The 18,671-nt window shown below is 45.8% G+C and overlaps 1 protein-coding gene across 10 annotated transcripts in view; it reads right to left on the bottom strand.

Annotated features, from left to right (window-relative positions):
• SRGAP3 (SLIT-ROBO Rho GTPase activating protein 3) overlaps positions 1-18,671 on the bottom strand; it is a 255,609-nt gene that overhangs the window by 97,139 nt on the left and 139,799 nt on the right. For 9 of the 10 annotated variants that reach the window (XM_040492089.1, XM_040492090.1, XM_040492081.1 and 6 more), the window contains exon 3: positions 18,266-18,428. In XM_040492089.1, the coding sequence (XP_040348023.1) occupies positions 18,266-18,428 (163 nt within the window). Of the gene's footprint in view, positions 1-2,404; positions 2,410-18,265; positions 18,429-18,671 lie in introns of those variants that run through there. The other variant, XM_040492087.1, reaches the window with a different exon arrangement.

Genomic DNA, 18,671 nt, shown 5'->3' with positions numbered 1-18,671 from the left:
GTAAGCCCCATGAGCACAAAGAGATTTTCTCTCTGATGGTTGATGCTCAGATATCCTAGCTGCTGGGAGGGCTAGCAGCAGACAGCCCCCAGCCAGGAGCACTCTTCAGGGATGGCCTCAGTAGACAATGTGACCTTCCAAGGCCTGAAGGCCTGTGTCTGTCCAAAGATAAATGCATGGTGGGCATAGACGTCTGTCTCTCCCTCAATTGGGACAGCTCTGAAGGGCTGCTCCATCTCCAGAACTTTCCATAGAGCTGTCCAAGCCTTCTAGCAAGGCTGCCTTCAGCATGACTGCTCCCTCCCTTTCCTTCCCAATGTGTGGACCCCAAGATTGCTCCCTTGTCATTTTGCTAGATGCTAAATTCAGCTGTCTCAAAGTCTGCCTTCTGGGTTTCCCAATCTGCAATATCTTGCTTTCCCACTCCTGTGTCCCTGCAATGCCACAGAGCCTGTCACATGGTGGGTGCTCATTACATATTTTGTTGAGTGAATCTACGAATGAATGAAGTAAAAGTTCCTCTAGCCTTAGGGTTTTTACCTGTAAATGTAGGGCGATGTCATGAGTGTCCCAGAGTCCCTGTGAGGATACAAAGAGATGACACTTTGGGTAGCCACTTTGGGTGGCACCCTGCCAGGCATAGATGAAGAGCTTGGGAAACAGTAGCACAGGCTGAGTCGACACCCACTGGATGCCAGAGGCAAGGCTAACAAGTCGCCCAGAAAGGGAACGTAAAGTTGAATTTTTAATTAACTTTTCCCTTATGAATCTCCCAGTTTGGTAGCGTCAAGGGTTAAGACAAATAATTCTAAGGCAGGAGGCAGAAAGGGCCATAAAGAGTGAAAGATGAAGTGATGCAGGATGAAGTGATGAAGAAAATGGGGGCGGGGGGGGGAGTACCACCAGAGCCACCTCACTTTGCATGAATGGCCAGAGATGGCATTCTAGGTCACAGCCTGAGTGAGGGCAAGAGACCAAGGACAAGGGAAAAGTGTGATTTGCAAAGAGAGGAACATGGCAACAGAATTGCAGATAATAAGCTTGAAATGGAGGCTGGGCCAGATCGCTTAGAGTGGAACTGGGAGCCACAGGTTTCTGAGTGGGAGAGAGTGGTGACCAGAACTGTGCTTCAGGAGGATGAAGACACTGGCACGTGGAGGGTGGGCTGCATGGGGAGGGCTGGAGGGCTGCTTCTTGTGTTTTCTCAGTGGGACGGTAAGCCTCCAGATGAAACCTGCCCGAGTCTCTGCTTGTCTCCCCTTGGGCACCAAGCACTGTGCTGGCCCCAGAGCGAGCACTTGGCCAAGAGTTACTGAGCTACGCAGAACTCAAAGACATTTTATTTTGCTAGGTTGGGAAGGGAAATATTCTCAACTACAGTTCCAGAAATGACTGAATGAGGAACCCAAACCAAACATTCCACCAGGAACAGGAGGCCAAAACCCTGATAATGTCTAACAGACCATCACACCCAGCCCTTGGGGACTCAAGTGGCAATGGATTCGCACTCATCAGCATTTCTAGCATGACTTTCATGCCTGCAGAGGTTGGGGGGTGGCAGGCTGCATCATGCACAGGGAGTGTACACAGTGTAGAGAAAAATTATACCTGGTCAACAAGGGGCCAGCCACAGCAGCCATTGGCTCCTTGGGGTTGAAAGGGCAGAGCCCTGTTTCTCTGACTCAAATAAGTCTAAAAAATCAGGTGGCGCCCTGCCTTTTTCCTCTGCCCACTGCTAATGCCAGCTAAACTCCCTTTCTGGCCATATAACTCTTTAAGGTGGGGGCGGCTTCTGGGGCACTGTAAGGTGGTTAACAGCATCCGCGGCCTCTAACCACCAGATGCCTATAGCGTTCCCCGCCCACACCCCAAGCTGTGACAAGAAAAATAATCTCAGACATGGCCAAATGTTCCCTGGGACACAAAACCGCCCCGGGTGAGAGCCACTGCCCCAGATCAAGGGCTCCAAGTGGCCACTCATCTCCGGCCTGCAGACATGCTGTAGTTGGCCTTTCGGCATTTTCAAATATCTGACTTATTTCTCAGCATTTAAAAAATCAGGAAATTCCCCCTTAAAGGTCTTGACTTTCAGCTTCTCTTGAAAAACTAGAGATCCAGCAATACTGAGTCCCTGCTTCAAGGATGGCTGCCCCTCTACATGAGGTTTCTGCTCTCCAGTTGGCCACAGTGTCCAGCACCTCCCTTTCCCTGCCCACGTCACCCACCTGGCCCATGGAGGCATCTGGGTTTAAGACCCGTCAGCCAGTGGGGCTCTCTCAGGGGGCAGCCATTGGAACCCCTGGCATTCATCAAGGTCGGCAATCCCAGACCTGCTAAATTGGACCCTAGGAAAAAAAACCTTTTTAACAAATGCCCTGTTCATATCCTAACACTTGAAGGCCACTGAAGAGTCTGGCTCCCAAGACCCAACCTCCTGGCTCCCCCGTGGACCCTAACATCATTGAGTGCTGTGGATTCTCAAGGCCCCCCATACCCACACTCCTGCCTGAACTACCTCCACTTGTATGTCTATGGCCAACTCCTCACCTAGTTTCAGCTCAGTCTACACGAGCACTTGCAAAACACTTACTAGATACCAGCCTCACCTAGGCGCCAAAGACACAGAGCTCAGTGAGACATGGTTCCTGCTTTCTCAACTGCAGCTAGTGTTTATGAAGTATTTTTCATTTGCTGAATACTGTCCAAAGCCACTTCCATACACTATCTAATAAAACCTTTAAGGTAGGTACTATTGTGCCCACTTGACAGATGAGGGCTGGAGGCTCAGAAGGGTTGAGCGACTTGCTGTAGGCTGCATAGCTAGGAAATGGCAGAGCCAGCGTTCTGCTTTTGGTTGGTCTGACTCCAAAGACGGCACTTGTCATGTCTTTCCGTGGTCTGTTTCCAGAGGGCCTAGCATGAGATGCAGGCACACAGATGAAAGAAGCCATTGCAATGCTGTAACAGCAATGAGTCCAGGCCACAGAGGAGGTACGAAGGAGGATGTGCCCTCTGGCAGGACACCACGTGCCTGTCCAATATACTTTCTCACCACCTGTGCAGGAATCTGCATCCCTGGCCCTTGCCCCCACTTGCGGGCAGGCCTACTTCTCCCTTAGCCTGGTCCTTCTTGGCCCATCTGCCCTGTTAGAAACAAATCAGCCATTAGTATCCAAAATCTATAAAGAACTCACCAAACTCCACACCCAAAAAAACAAATAATCCAGTGAAGAAATGGGCAGAAGACATGAATAGACACTTCTCTAAAGAAGACATCTAGATGGTCAACAGGCACATGAGAAGATGCTCAACATCACTCCTCATCAGGAAAATACAGATCAAAACCATACTGAGATATCACCTCATGGTCAGAGTGGCTAAAATGAACAAATAAGGAGACTGCAGATGCTGGAGAGGATGTGGAGAAACGGGAACCCTCTTGCACTGTTGGTGGGAATGCAAACTGGTGCAGCCGCTCTGGAAAACAGTGTGGAGATTCCTCAAAAATTTAAAAATAGATCTACCCTATGACCCAGCAATAGCACTACTAGGAATTTACCCAAGGGATACAGGAGTACTGATGCATAGGGGCACTTGTACCCCAATGTTTATAGCAGCACTTTCAACAATAGCCAAATTATGGAAAGAGCCTAAATGTCCATCCACTGATGAATGGATAAAGAAGATGTGGCTTATATATACAATGGAATACTACTTGGCAATGAGAAAGAATGAAACCTGGCCATTTGTAGCAACATGGATGGAACTGGAGAGTGTTACGCTAAGTGAAATAAGTCAGGCAGAGAAAGACAGATATCATATGTTTTAACTCATATGTGGATCCTGAGAAACTTAACAGAAGACCATGGGGGAGTGGAAAGGGGAAAAAAAAGTTACAGAGAGGGAAGGAGGCAAACCATAAGACTCTTCAATACGGAGAACAAACTGAGGGCTGATGGGGGGTGGGGATAGAGGGGAAAGTGGGTGATGGGCATTGAAGAGGGGGATGAGCACTGGGTGTTGTATGGAAACCAATTTGACAATAAATTATATATATATATATATACACACACACATACATATATACATATATATTATATATATATATATATACAAAAGAAATAAATCATCCATGATGACCACCTCTCACTTCTCCCTTCCTTCTTCTTCTTCTAACAGGAGATGAGACATGGTGGGACTGACCCCTGCTTGCAAAGTCATACAAGATGGTCCATCAGTCATGGGACCCAGTTTGACCAGAGTGCTTGTCTCTAGTGATTGGGTTAGAAAGAGAAACATATTCCAGGCGGAGCCAATGAGAATCTTCCCTGGGAGCTTTCTAACAACCATACTCTCAGATCCTCTCTCCTCTGGGGTTGCTAAGCTAGGATATCAGGAATCTTGGGCTGCCTGCACTCATCTTGTCCATCACAAGGAGAGTCCAGGCCTTGACAACAGCATCTGCATCCTGGATCTAGTGAAGCCTAAACAAGACTTACATCCAGACCTTCTCAGTTATTGGATCCAATAAATTGTCATTTTCGCTGATGTGAAAGAATACTGATGTAATCTGTGTTTATGTTGGTCTGAATGTACCAGAATGACCACAGAGCAAGACAGTCTTCTGAAACCCTCCACCAGGCACAAGCTTTCAAACAGTCCCTACAAAAGGAACAATTTCCAACCAATCAAAGCATAAGCTCCTTAAAGCCTGGGACTTCCTGTAGTTCTGATCACAAAGACTTGCATATAGAAGGAGCTCTATAATTGCCTGTCTATGAGCTAACTAATACACAGAAGCAATAGGAAACCAGAAAGCAGTAAAAAGTGGCCATCTTTGAATCTTTCCCCCCTGCAAAACAACCCATGCATTCATGTCAACATGGGACCAACTGGCAAAATTTTTTTTGACACAACAGTTCCTGAGTGAAATCAATTTTCTTTGCTCTGAAAATCTTGCCATGGGTGATTGATTTAGTTTTCTTTTAAAGTTTTTTTTTTTTTTTTGAGAGAAAGAGAGAGAGAGAGAGAGAGCAAACGAGGGAGGGGCAGAGAGAAAGGGAGACAGAATCCCAAGCATGTTCCATGCTGTCAGCACAGAACCTAATGTGGGACTCGAAATCACAAACCGTGAGATCATACCCTGAGCCGAAATCAAGAGTTGGCACTTAACCATCTGAGCCACCCAGGCACCCCTGATTTAGTTTTCAGTGCAAGGCTAATTGAACTTTTAGGGGGAAGCCCTCAAAAATTATTACCATAGGTCCCGGGCCTTCATGAGCTGTATTTGAAAGGTTCTGTTTTTAAAATTTTTTTTTCAACGTTTATTTATTTTTTTGGGGGACAGAGAGAGACAGAGCATGAACGGGGGAGGGGCAGAGAGAGAGGGAGACACAGAATCAGAAACAGGCTTCAGGCTCTGAGCCATCAGCCCAGAGCCCAACGCGGGGCTCGAACTCACGGACCGCGAGATCGTGACCTGGCTGAAGTTGGACGCTTAACCGACTGCGCCACCCAGGCACCCCGAAAGGTTCTGTTTTTAAAGGGCAAACTAACAGGTGGGTCATTTCCAGTGCTAATGTCACCCTTCGTGCCTAGAAAAATAAGATCATCCTAAAATGTTGGGTTTTAATGACAAGTCTCCCTCCACTTCTCTGAAGGAGACCATTAGAAACAATCCTCGAGAAAACATTAAAGCAGAGAGGGAGGTGGAGGCCGCCTCAACTCTCAGCTATCCTCTAGGGCCTCTCTTGTAGCACCTTGTAAGGTGCTACAGCAACAAAGGCTCGTCTCCCTCTGCTCGACTAGATGTTCTCATGTTGGGTTACCTTTGGGGACAGTTCATGGCTTTCCTAGTTTTGGGGTTCCAAGCAAACAATAGGAAACAAATTAAATAAAACAAAAGTTTTGGCTCTTAGCTGTAAATCCCACATTGTTTCCACGCTCCTGCTTGTTTTCTAAGCAATAACAAAACTTGAGACCCACAGATGTTCCCTATTTAAATACATGATATATGTACCACTGGCCATCTCCCAGAGCAATTGTGCATTTATTTCCCAAGCAAAGGCTTAAAAGGCGTGTCTCAGAGGAATGGGGCTTCTCCAGTTTGTCCTGGAAGGTCAGCTTATCCCTGGAAACAGCAGTTTAGACAGCTAGTTGGCTGTTTCTCTTAGCTGTGTCCTCACTTGCCAGTAGGTGGGCTGTGGGCATTCTGCCATGTCACAGCCCCTTGTCCCCAAACAACAGCCATAGCCTAGTCTCTCCCCCACCTTCCATCCGGACCCTTGTTACTCTTCCCCTCTCCCCTATCATCTTCCTGTCCCTGCTCCTGGACACCTCCCTTCTTTTCCTCCCCTTCCCAAACTAGTCTATGTCTCCTGTTGCTGCAGCTCCAAATGTTGTCATCTGCATGTTTGTGTAAGAAGCTGGAATGCACACTTGAGCCCTGAACTCTTCCCCCTGTTGCTGGAGCCGGGATACCAGATTGCAGGAAGCAGGAAGGCCCCAGGACCGCTCATCAGAGGTTCTTGGCAGCAGTGGGCCCCACCGATGCATGCCCAGGAGCTCAGCAATGTCACCCTCCTCCCCCTGTAATTACTCTCCAGTATCCCTCTGGCATGCTGTTTGCACTGAAGGCCTCCGTTTTCAGAAATGCTTAACAAAACAGGTCTAAGGAAGTCCAAGCATACCTTGGAATGACTACAAACAAGTGCTCTGACAGGCTAGGAGTTTCTAGATCTCTACTAGTAACACTAAGTATTATTATTAATAACACTTGCTATCATTGTTAATTATAATGCCCAGTACTATTACTACTAACACTACTTGTCAGTATAGATAATGACAACAACACTGTTAGTGAACAATACTAGCTATTGTTCATGAATCTCTCAGCATGTGCCAGGCCCAGTGATGCCTGCTTTACAGATAATCACTCACTTAAGCCTAATATCAGCCCTTTCTTTATGGGAGGCACTATCATTAACCTTACTTTAAAGACTGGGACATAGGAGCTCAGGGAGGGTGAGTAATATGCCCAAGACCATAGAGCTGGCAGATGGGATGCTCTCAAACATTCCACTCTACTGCCCCCACTGGGAGAATTATCATTCTATGTGCCTTAAGAATTTTTTTCCCCAAGCATTCCCAAATAATTATAAAACATGGATACTCCTCTGCCTTTAGTATGAAGAGCATAGTGACATTTACAAGGCTCTGCTTTAGATCATCGTAAATATCAGATAACACACAGTGCCCAGGGCCACTCTGCAGAATCTCCCGTTATCTGTGGCCAAGTCCCTGCCCTCCCCCTGGCCTCCAGGTCAAGGCAGAAGGAGATGGGGTGGAATGCTGACCTGAGTCTCTCTGGAAACAGAACATATTCAGTAGTCTTTCTGGACTACATCCCTGATGCCGACCTACATTTTTTGTTTCTTTTTTTTTTTTTTGCCATGAATCTCTTACAGATAAGGAGAGAAAAATTTGTAGTGAGGGAAGGGGAGCATGACAAAGCTATCTTTCTGAAAAACCAGTATCTATGAAAACCTGAAGCCACTGAGTTTTGAGCTGTTTTTTTTTTTCCCCTCTCTAGATGATCTTCGAGGTGAATACAAATGTTGTCAGGCTTATTTGTTAGATTCAAAATATTATTAATCACGTATTACTGCTGCATCACTGATCCGAGACATCACTTTACCCTCCTTGTCATTTTATCATCTGATCTTTTTTTCATCTGCATTGTTGTGAACAGAATGTAATACAGACTGCTTTGGCGTTTCAAAAATGTCTGTAGCCAGGGCACCCGGGTGGCTCAGTTGGTTAAGCGACCGACTTCGGCTCAGGTCATGATCTCGCAGCTCATGGGTTCGAGCCCCGTGTTGGGTTCTGTGCTGACAGCTCAGAGCCTGGAGCCTGCTTCAGATTCTGCGTCCCCCTTTCTCTCTGCACTACCCCCTTCAAAAATAAATAAACATTAAAATTTTTTTTAAAAATGTCTGTAGCCAGCTACCCAGCACCTTTCTACCCATTTGCCCATCCACCCGTCTATATGTCCACCCATCCACCCACCCATGTACTCGTGAACCTACCCACCCGTCTTCTCATCCATCCATCCTTTCCTTCCTTTCTATTCCCATAGCACCCTCCCTGACCCAGGCTCCTACCATCCCTTCACCACTAATCTGCATATTAGTGTGTATGTGTAATAACATGTAACTGCTCTCCCTGAGTCCAGCATCTCTCTTTCAAAGCCATCAAATATATCAAATCAATCATCCTTAAAGTTGGCTCCGGTTACGTCATCGCCATTCAAGAACCGTCAGTGATTCTCCAATGTCTAGAAAATAAATCCCAACTTATTCTGACATCCAAGGGCTTCTTCAATCTGTCTCCAACTGGCCTTTCTCCCCCCACCTTTATTTCAGTTCTCCAATATTTCAAACATACAGAAGGGTAGAGAAAACGATAACAAACACTCATGAACACGCCACCCAAATTAGATTTTTCTGTTTTCGCTCCAAAACTACTCTTAGAAAGCAAAATGTTCCAGATACCACTGAAGCATCCTTTGTCCCCTTTCTTCCTCCCTCCTTCCTCAACTGCTACTCTGCAGCTAGTGTGCCTTCCACAGCCCACCTTTGCATACCTTTAGGTCACACAGGTTTCTAATACTATGAACAATATGAACTAGGGGCGCCTGGGTGGCTCAGTCGGTGAAGCATCTGACTTCGGCTCGGGTCATGATCTCATGGTTCACGGGTTCGAGCCCCACATCAGACTCTGTGCTGAGAGTGTGGAGCCTGCTCGGGATTCTCTTTCTCCCTTTCTCTCCACCCCTCCCCAACTCACGCGCACATGCGCACGCTCTCTCTAAATAAATAAATAAATAAATAAAAACTCAACAACAACATGAACTATTAATTTGTTTTAAATTGTTTAAAAATATCACAGCTTAGCTTGCTTTTTTCACCCAATGTTGCATTTTCCAGTTTTATCTACATTGTTACATACACATCTAGTTCCGTCATCTTAAGGATTGTATGCTATTCCATTGAATGACTATAGATAGTTTATTTAGCCATCCCCTTCATGATGGACATTTAAGTGTTTTTGTTTCTGTACTATAAACACTATTGCAGCAAACACCCTATTACAAGGTTTGTGTGTGTCTGTGATATACTAGAATATTTTTAGATTATACTCAGACGTGGAATTGCTGGGTCACAGGGTGTATACCTCTTTCTTCACTGTTGCTACATTAAGCCCAGTTGTTCCCCAAAGGGGCTGGACCAATTTACAGGTCATGAGAGCTCCCTGTTGCCCCACATTATTGTCAGCACTTAGGACTGTCCTACCAATCTAAATGGGAGTCAAACTGTGTCTCATTTGGTTTTCTCTTTACTTATTTGTTGTTGCAGGAAGATTTTTTTTTATTCGAACATAATGGAATTTGTCAATATTTTTCTTTAGAGTTTGTGCTTTTCTTATGTTTCCTTTAGGCAAAAGAAACCTTTTTTATGTTTCTTTTCCTATCCCCAGGGTTTTAAATATAACCTCCTACATTTTCTTCTATAGTTTTAAAGTATTGCTTTTTACCTCTAGTGCTTTAATCTACCTAGAATATATTGTTGTGAATGAAGGTAGAGGTCTCATTTTTCCATATAAAAAAATATGTGTTGTGTGTATGTGTAAAATCATTTCCCGAAAATAACCCCCAAAATGACAACCAGTGGAATCTACCGACCAATCTGTAATGCAACACTGTCATGTACTGTGCTCTCATTTGCAAAAAGTCCTGTTCTGTCCCATTAGTCAGCTTACCTAGCACTGCTCTAGAACTGCCTGTTTTACTGACTATCACTTTAGAGGAGCTCTCGATATCTGATAAGGCCAATGCTTCAACAAAAATTTAAAAATATAACCCACAGACCTTATTTTCTTATCAACTGTGATAAAGTTATAAGTTAAAAGCAAGCATAAAGCTTAAAAAAAAACCTTTGAAACTAAAGTAAACACAATTCTGAATAATTCATGGGTCAAAGAAGAAATTGCCATGGAAATTATGAAATATTAATCTCTGAATGACAATGAAAGCATCACTTATTGAAACTTTTAGGATGCAGCTAATTTGTAGCATTAATGGCATTAATCTTCAATCATTCTTATTTTTTAATGGACCTGGCTGACACACAGGAATATGATTAATTTCTGCAACCAGCCATCTTGCTGAATTCTCTTCAACAGGAAGTATGATATTTGCTGTTGGCTTTTGGTAAATGCCCTTTATCAGGCTAAAGAAGTTTTCTGCTTATTCCTGTTTGCTAAGAGTTTTTGTCTTAAATGGTGAAAATTTAGAAACATGCCTTTTAAAAGTCAAGAATACCACTTCTCTCCCATATCCCTCCATACTGTACGAGATGAAGGTCCTAGCCAATATAATAAGGCAAGAAAAAGAAATAAGAGGTTATAAAAGAAGAGACAAGGCCACCATGATTTAGAACTAATCAGTGAGTGGCTTTCTGAGCATATTTTTTCTCGTTTCTGACACTTTGTTTAATCTGTATGCCCTGAATAAAATATTCCTTCATCCCATCTCCAAAATTAAGTCTCACTGTGTTCTTTCTCAAAGCCCCAATAACCATCCTAATAAAGTTAATGTTTATTGATTACTTACTGTGTACCAGGTAGTGGTTTTATATAATCTTTCTTTAATCCTTACAACAACCCCATGAAGGAGGTTATTATTAGCTTCATCTTGAAAATGAACTCACATGGTCAGAAAGTGGCAAAATAGGGACTGAGCCAGGGAATCTGTTCACAGCCCTAACCACTGCACTGGACTGCAACACTGACCTATCAGCTCGTGATACAGGACCCAGACATTTCTGTCCACCAGCCTTTGCTTTGGTCTGGAACCCCATGTCTGACTTTTCTCAAATCTCTGCATATCTGTAGGGTGATGTGCCACCCAGGTCACTTTCAGTCCCTTTTAATCCCCCAGCTGTGTGGAGGGCTGCTGGCAGACAGGAACTACCTTGGCTAAAGAGCAGTTAGCCAAGACCTAGGTCTGCCTAAGACCATGCCCCCTTCTGGGAGCACCGAAAAGGTAAAGGTCCATCCTCCTTGCCCCTACTCAGGAGAACTCAGAAGGGCCAGCCCAGCTTCCGAGCTCCCCCAAGGAGTCAACTGAGGCTTTAGCTGTGACTGCACCACAGCCCAACTTCTCCATTCACTGACTCCTGCTTTCCCTCCTTTCCTTCTGCAGGTGGAAACCCCAAGAACATTTGCTAATATACCCCTGCATTGTAATCACTCTCAATCATCTTCCTGGGGAACCCAAACTGGGATAAATCCTAATCTTTCAGGACTCACTTCAAATGCTGCATCCCCAACATAAAACCTTCCCTGAGCCCCAACCCCCAGCCCAGATTAGAAGTCCTCCTCCCTCTGAACCAACATCCCTCTCTGCTACATTTGAATCACAGCCACACACCTGTCTTTGCTTCCATTCTACAGTGTGATCTCCCTGAAAGAGGGCACTGTGTCTGACTCATCTATCTTCTTCACCACCTGTCTAACACCAAACATGGGCTCCAGTCACACACATCTGGAGTCCAATTCCAGCTCACCTTCATCAGCATCAGTTCCCTCATCTGTAAAATGGGATGATGACAGCATCTTGCTCTTAGGATTTAAGGATTAAGTATCTATGGAGTGCTTAGCCCAGAGCCCAGCACACAGTAAGCACTCACTGTTTGCTTTCTATGATTATTGTTTGCCTACTGTCATGATAGCACTAATAAATGTTTATTGAGGGGGTTGAATGCCTGATGGTGACCAGCTCAGCAGGCTGTACTAGCAGAGTGAGTGTTCACGACTTCATCTCCGTGGGAGCCGGTGGAGACTGGCTGAGGGTTTCTCGTTCCCTTGGCACTTTGCCCGCTTGCTCTGTCTCCATGTAGGCCTCCGAGCTGGACCCTCCAGCATGCAAACCCTCACTCTCTCCTGCAGCCACGAAATAAAAAATAAACTTGGCTTTGAATCCAAGGCCATTGGTGCTTTTGATCTTGGTTACAAAGCAAGGCAATTATTGGACACAAAAGCCCTGATTTATTTATGAAATGCGACGGACATCTTCGAGGCGGGAACGAAAAAGCTCACTGAAGACCAAGACCTATTGCCACACAGTGAATGGCTGCTTTCAAACACAAGCCCCCCAGATGCCTTCTCTTCTCTGCTGAGAGTCTTTCCTCATTAGTGCTTCCTCCAGAACACCGCAGCTCCCAACAATCAAATTCACTTCATGGCCAGGCAAGTAATTAAATTCTGCAGGCATCGGAGCATAGAATAATGGATGGCTATTGTTAAGGAGGCTGAGACTGAAAATGGAATGAATGGGCTTCAATGCCCAGTCTCAAACACGGTAGGGGCAGGAAGGGAGAGCAGGCAGGATGCAGATGGATGCCCCCCCCCCACCACCACCACCACTGGTGCTCCGCAGGGGTTAGTAGATTCAGTACAGGACCTGGAGTGGAAAAACCTGCATTTGGGGCCAGATGCTGTGCTTACCAGAGGCAGGCCACAGTTTCCTCACCTGTGAAACAAGGAGGTCAGTTATTCTCCATGTGTGGTCCCCAGACCAGCAGCATCAGCATCGCCAAGGAACTTGTTAGAAATGCAGATTCTCGGGGCGCCTGGGTGGTGCAGTCGGTTAAGCGTCCGACTTCAGCCAGGTCACGATCTCACGGTCCGTGAGTTTGAGCCCCGCGTCGGGCTCTGGGCTGATGGCTCAGAGCCTGGAGCCTGTTTCCGATTCTGTGTCTCCCTCTCTCTCTGCCCCTCCCCCGTTCATGCTCTGTCTCTCTCTGTCCCAAAAATAAATAAACGTTGAAAAAAAAATTTTTTTTAATAAAAAATAAAAAAAAAAAAAGAAATGCAGATTCTCAGGCCTCTCTCCCCCTTACTAAATCAGACATTGTGGCATTGGGGCCTAGCAATCTGCTTAATAAGACCTCTAGGTGTTTCTGATGCTAGAATTTGTGAATCACTGGTAGATAATGTTTAAAATTGAGGCCGCAAATTCAAATGCATGAAGGGCCCAGGGAGGCTAAATAAAGGAGCCAAGCAGGTATACTACACTAGACGAGAGCAAGGACCCTGGGGCAGTGGGGAGAGTGTGCCCTGCCTATAGGGGCTACCAGCTACTCAGTCCCAGCCAACTCAACCAAGAATTACCTATGGGGATCTGATATTGACAGGACTTCTTAAAAATGCAAAGTCCTGGTTTTTATGTGAACTCCTACAATTTTCAAATATTGGTTTTATTTTTCTTAACATAATGAGGGCCATGCAGATTATCCTTGAGAACCAAATTCAACTGAAGACTGCCATTCTGCAGCCCACTTTTGAGTTACCTTGGACCTCCACTGTGATATACCCATTGTGCTCTTGACTTTCTCCAAACACTGAACTCCCAACGTCCTTTCTCCATTTGGCAGACTCCTATTCATCCTTCAATACCCAACTCAAAGGTCACCCACTGTGAACTCATCCTCAAGCGTCTGACCCACTTTCCACCTCTCCACTAAGAAGGTAAAGAAGAATCAAACATGAGGTTAAAGAATTGACACACCGAAGAAGGGAACACAGAGGGAGACATAGAGAAGTTATAAAAGTGTTTCCCCACAGAGGAGGAATAAGGACCTCTCAGAAGAGTTACCCTATTGCTGCTTGAAAAATCACTTAAAGAAAACAGTTATCCCATTAGACCAGAATCTAACTTTTTATTTATTTTAGAGAGAGAGAGGGGCAGGGAGGGGCGGAGAAAGAGAGAATCCCAAGCAGGCTCCATGTTCAGCACAAAGCCTGACATAGGGCTCAATCCCATGACCCTGGAATCATAACCTGAGCCAAAATCAAAAGTCAGATAGATGTTCAACCAACTGAGCCATGCAGATGCCCTGAGCAGAATCTAATAAGATGAAGTTTGAAAAGACCAAATATAAAGAAACGCAAGTACAGAATTCAAAAGACAGATTTTAAAAAAAACAGCTGGCATAAAAATACCAGGGATTCAAGCAGGGAGCTCAGAGGGAGCCAACCATGTGAAGAGACTGAGGTCAAAAAGGCAAAAGCCTGCATAAGTTTCATTATTAGAAAGAATGTGTCTAGACAGCTCTGTTCTACTCTTAGCCCTTCAAACCTTCCTGGAGTATTCTGAATAGATCTGAATGTTAACTTGTGCAGGTCAGAGAAGCCTGGGGCATGACTTAGGTGGGGGGGAGGCATGAAGCCAAATCACAGGGTGAACTGAAGGGACCTGGGGTGTTTACTCAGAGGTGGGAAAGATCTGGCTGGGTGGTCATGATTTCTACCTTCGAGCAACTGACAAGTCGCCACGTGGATTGGTCTATGTGGCCCTCAGGACGTGACCAGGATCTTGAGTGTAAACACTGAGATTTTATTTCAACATTGGGGAGAACTTTCTATTGATCGTGGTTGTCCCCAAATGGAATGAGCTATCCTGAGAGGTGATGAATACCATTTCTTAGGGACATCTAGCAGAGGGAGGGCCAGCTCCTGCAGAGAATGATAAAGGGACTAGAAAAGAGGCCTAGTGGACATCTGTTGTTTTATTTCTCCCTTCTTATAAGAGGACTCCCAGTTTTTCAGGGGAACCACCCATTCTCTGTTCATGGGTTAGGTGGAGTTGAGTGTGTACGTGGCTTCAGGGGTGGGGATGTTTCCTGAGCCTGGTCAGTCAGAGCACTGCCTCTCGCTGGCCACAGGTGCAGCTTCAGGAGCGCTGGTGTGACCCATGTTGAGCAATCAGAGCCTATAAGACTCAATTCTGGGAGAAAGGAGCTCTCACTTTCCATGGGGCTTCATGCAGGGGGGACGCCCCCCCCCCCCCGCCCCCCCCATGTGGTTATCACATGGAGAGAGACTTCCTGTAAAAGAGTCCTTCACCCCACCCCCCCAAAAATTGAGGAAACAGAGAAAACTGGAGCAGAGCTGCAGAGAGATGGGAGTTCTTCTGTGCCCTTGAAGCCCCCATGCCTAAAGCCAGCCTTGCTCTGGAGAGCTGGTAAGTCCCTTTCCTCCTTCAAGTCAGCTGAGTCGGGTTTCTGTTGTTCACAACCATAAAAGCTCTGACCAACATGATGGCCTCTAAGGTCTCAGCCAGTTCCTTTGGCTACACCGGATCCTTATCTCATACTTAAAGCAAGGGCCACCTGTGTGCATATGTCCACTTGCCCGCAGGAATCCTAGGATGGCTTGTGGAATGGGAAGTGCTGCTTCTAGTCATACGAACAGACTGCACTGCAAGGGGAAATGGAGAATCATGAGAAGGTAAGTTATTAAGTCAAAGAGCACCCTGAGTCAGCGAGAACCTGGTAGGCAGAGCAGCTGCCCCAGACCCAAACCCAGGAAGGACAGCTGGCCTGGAAGCTTCTCCCTTCCTGCAGATGCATGAGCAGCTCATGGCTTGGTGGGTGGGGAAGGAACATCCCCTCGAGTGTTAGGACCCAGCTCAGGAATAGGGAGGAGGCTCCAGTCTTCAGGGTCACTAGAGAGCCACCATTTAATGAGCACCTGCTGGATGCCAGGCCTGTGTTGGGCACTTGGCCGACCTCTGCTCTTCAGAGCAGCCCCCTAGAGTGGGCACTGTCACCACCTCCATCTCCTAGGTGAGAAAACTGAGGCTCAGAGATTGGCCCGGGTTCACAAGTCAGTGAGGGGCAGTTCTGAGACAAACTTCAAAAGCCCAGCCATACTGCTTCCTGCCGGTGATGAAAATGGGCCCAAAGTGGACAAGTCTGGGTTCTCTGGCAGTTTTTCAGGCTTTACCCCCTCATTAGTAAGATGGAGTGAATGACGATCCCACTCCCCAGTCTGACCAGAGACGGCCTCACCGTTGCTGGAGGTCTGCGGGATCTATTAGTACATAAGGAGTGCAGCCTCCGTGCCGAGATTATCTATAACTGATGTGACACAAAGGGACCGCGCTGTGCTAAATCAGCCAGCCAGACTCTTCTCCGGCTCTCTCCTGGCCCACAGGGGCCAGGCCGTTTCCTTTGTTCCACAGGCACAGGCCTGGTAACAAGGCAGCCAGAAGCTCAGCTGTCGACATTTTTTCATTATTTTCTACCCTGTTAACCTCCATCACCAGTGAGGCTGCTGTCAGCCTAAATGAGAACTGAAAAGATTTATCTCACTTGTCCCAGGGCTCAGTCAGGAAAAAGACCCTTCATTTCCTAACGGCCCTGATGACCCTTTCTCTGTGAGTCACTCCCACCCAGGAAAAAGATGTGACACTGGCAGCAGGCGGGGGCTTCTGGCCAGACCGAGTGATCGGAATCAGCTGTTTGGTTTTGCAAAGCACTGTGATTTTTTTTTTTTTATTGCACTGTATTTACCTTCCTAATTATGTTTGCTCACACAAATATTAAACTTAGACCACGTTTCATAAACACTGCCCCAAGAGGGGACCGGCACATATTGTGTGGTGGGAGGGAATTAGCCTGTGATTACCGTTTTGCTGTAGAAGTTGTCCTCAAAGTGGACAACCCAAATACAGACCACAGAGAGATTATTACATTTCAAATCAACTTGTTCTCCTCCTTGTGCCTCTAGCAATCCCAGGTCACCTAATCCCTAAAATTGGCGCCTAGTAAGATGAGCTCAATAATTTTGGTAATAACACTCACGTTGGTAGAGTGGTAGCCAGCTTTCCTGAACACTTACTGACCATGTCTTTCTTCGGAGTAACACCCTCTTTTTTAAAGAAATTTTTTAATGTTTACTTTTGAGAGAGAGAGAAAGAGAGAGAGAGGGGAAGGGGCAGAGAGAGGGAGACAGAGAATCCGACGCAGGCTCAGCGTTCTCAGCACAAAGCCCAACACGGGGCTCGAACTCATGAACCATGAGATCATGACCCATGCCATAGTCATTTTTGTTTTTTCCTTTTTATTTTTTTTAAAGAGTTAACACTCTCTTAATCGTCCCCAAGGCCCTGTGTGTCTTTTTATCCTCATCTCACAAATGAAGAAACTGAGGCACAGAGTTAAAGTAATAACACCCAAAGACACACACACAGCTGATAAATAATGGAACCAGGATTGTGAACCTATGAACCCAGAAATTTAAAACCTCTGGACCCAGAGACCACACCCTGGTCAACGCCTCCCTGTCCTTCACATGTACTACTGGGAAGTAGTTGACCCTAAAACCATTTGATAGGACACAGAAGATGAGGCTTGCTGAAGCCAAAGGACCAGCCCATTTTACAGAGAGGACACTGAAGTTCACAAAGGTGGGTTCAGTTCTACAAACATTACACACATCATCTACTGTCTGCCAGGCACTGCGCGAGAGGCCTGGGATATAGAGGCCTCAGGGCTCATACAAGTGACTGTTCCCTGCACACCTGACTTCTGGGCATTTATATCGGTAAAACCTTTCTGAAAACAACTGAGCACTTTGTTACAAGTCTTAAAAATGAGCAAACTTTTGACCCAAAAATTCCTGTTGCAGAAACCGACCATAAGATAATAGCAGTGACCGTGACGTAAGTATATATACAAAGACACTCACAGTAGTGTTATTTCTAAGAGTAAAATAATGGAAATAAGCTAAGTGTTCAACAATAAAAGATTGGTTAAATAAATGAGGGTAATCTATGAAATTCTATGGAATAATTTAAAAGTGGTACAGAAATATACTTATTGACTTGGGAAAATTTTGCCATACGGTGTTATGTAATTTGTTAGGTGACATAAGAAGACAGTAAGGTCATATATGCAGTCTCATGTCATTTGGGAAATGTATACTGGAGATGTATAGATATGAGAACTTACAAAAACTGTATTTGCATTTATATGTTTAAAGAAATTCCTATGGCACCAAAGTGATTACTGCAGAGTGGTACCATTCCAAGTGATTTTAAATTTGTGTGTGTGTGTGTGTGTGCGCTCATGTCCATTTCCCCAAATTTCCTACAATGAACATGTAGTATTTGCCAACCATGCAGACATTTTAATTTTTGTGGGAGTGGTTGTGGAAATGGCTGAGGCCACCCATATCTAGGATTCAGACTCAGAGTCTGGGACACCATGTCCAGCCCTTGGCCCCTTGCACCCTTCAACACACCTCCCCTCCTGGTCCCATCTCCACAAACCATATCCCACCCTGGCACCCTGGCAGTGTTGCCATGGCCAGCCTGGGGCAGAGATATCCGAGCAGGTAGAGTGGCCTGCTTGCCCACCTTTTTGAAGAGTCTGATGACATCCTCGCTGATCTGTGAGAGGCGGACGATGACATTGTTCATGAAGATGTCGTTGAGGGTGGCATGATCTCGACTCTCCCGCCTGGTCTGATGCAGGACCAGATACCAACAGTTCACGGGTGAGAGGAGGTACTGGTCCTTCCTGTGGAAACCAAGGCAGCTCAGGTTGGCCTCACTGGAACTGTCACCCACACAAGTGTTCTGCATTGTCATCCACTATAGCTCTTTTGAACTTCACGAGGCCCTTTCAAGTTCAGTTTCATTGGAACACATTTACAGCTAGTAAAGCGATCCCCCCCCAAGGTCCCAGAGCAGTGCTGGGGCCAAACCCAGGTCTTTGGGTTCTAAGTCCTATCCCATTCTCCTCTCCCACTGCATGTGGAAT

The sequence above is a fragment of the Herpailurus yagouaroundi genome, unplaced genomic scaffold, assembly GCF_014898765.1.
Source record: "Herpailurus yagouaroundi ecotype Mexico unplaced genomic scaffold, PumYag 183, whole genome shotgun sequence".
Classification (NCBI taxonomy): domain Eukaryota; kingdom Metazoa; phylum Chordata; class Mammalia; order Carnivora; family Felidae; genus Herpailurus; species Herpailurus yagouaroundi.
The sequence above is the reverse complement of the archived record's forward strand: the minus strand, read 5'-3'. Positions and strand labels throughout refer to the sequence as shown.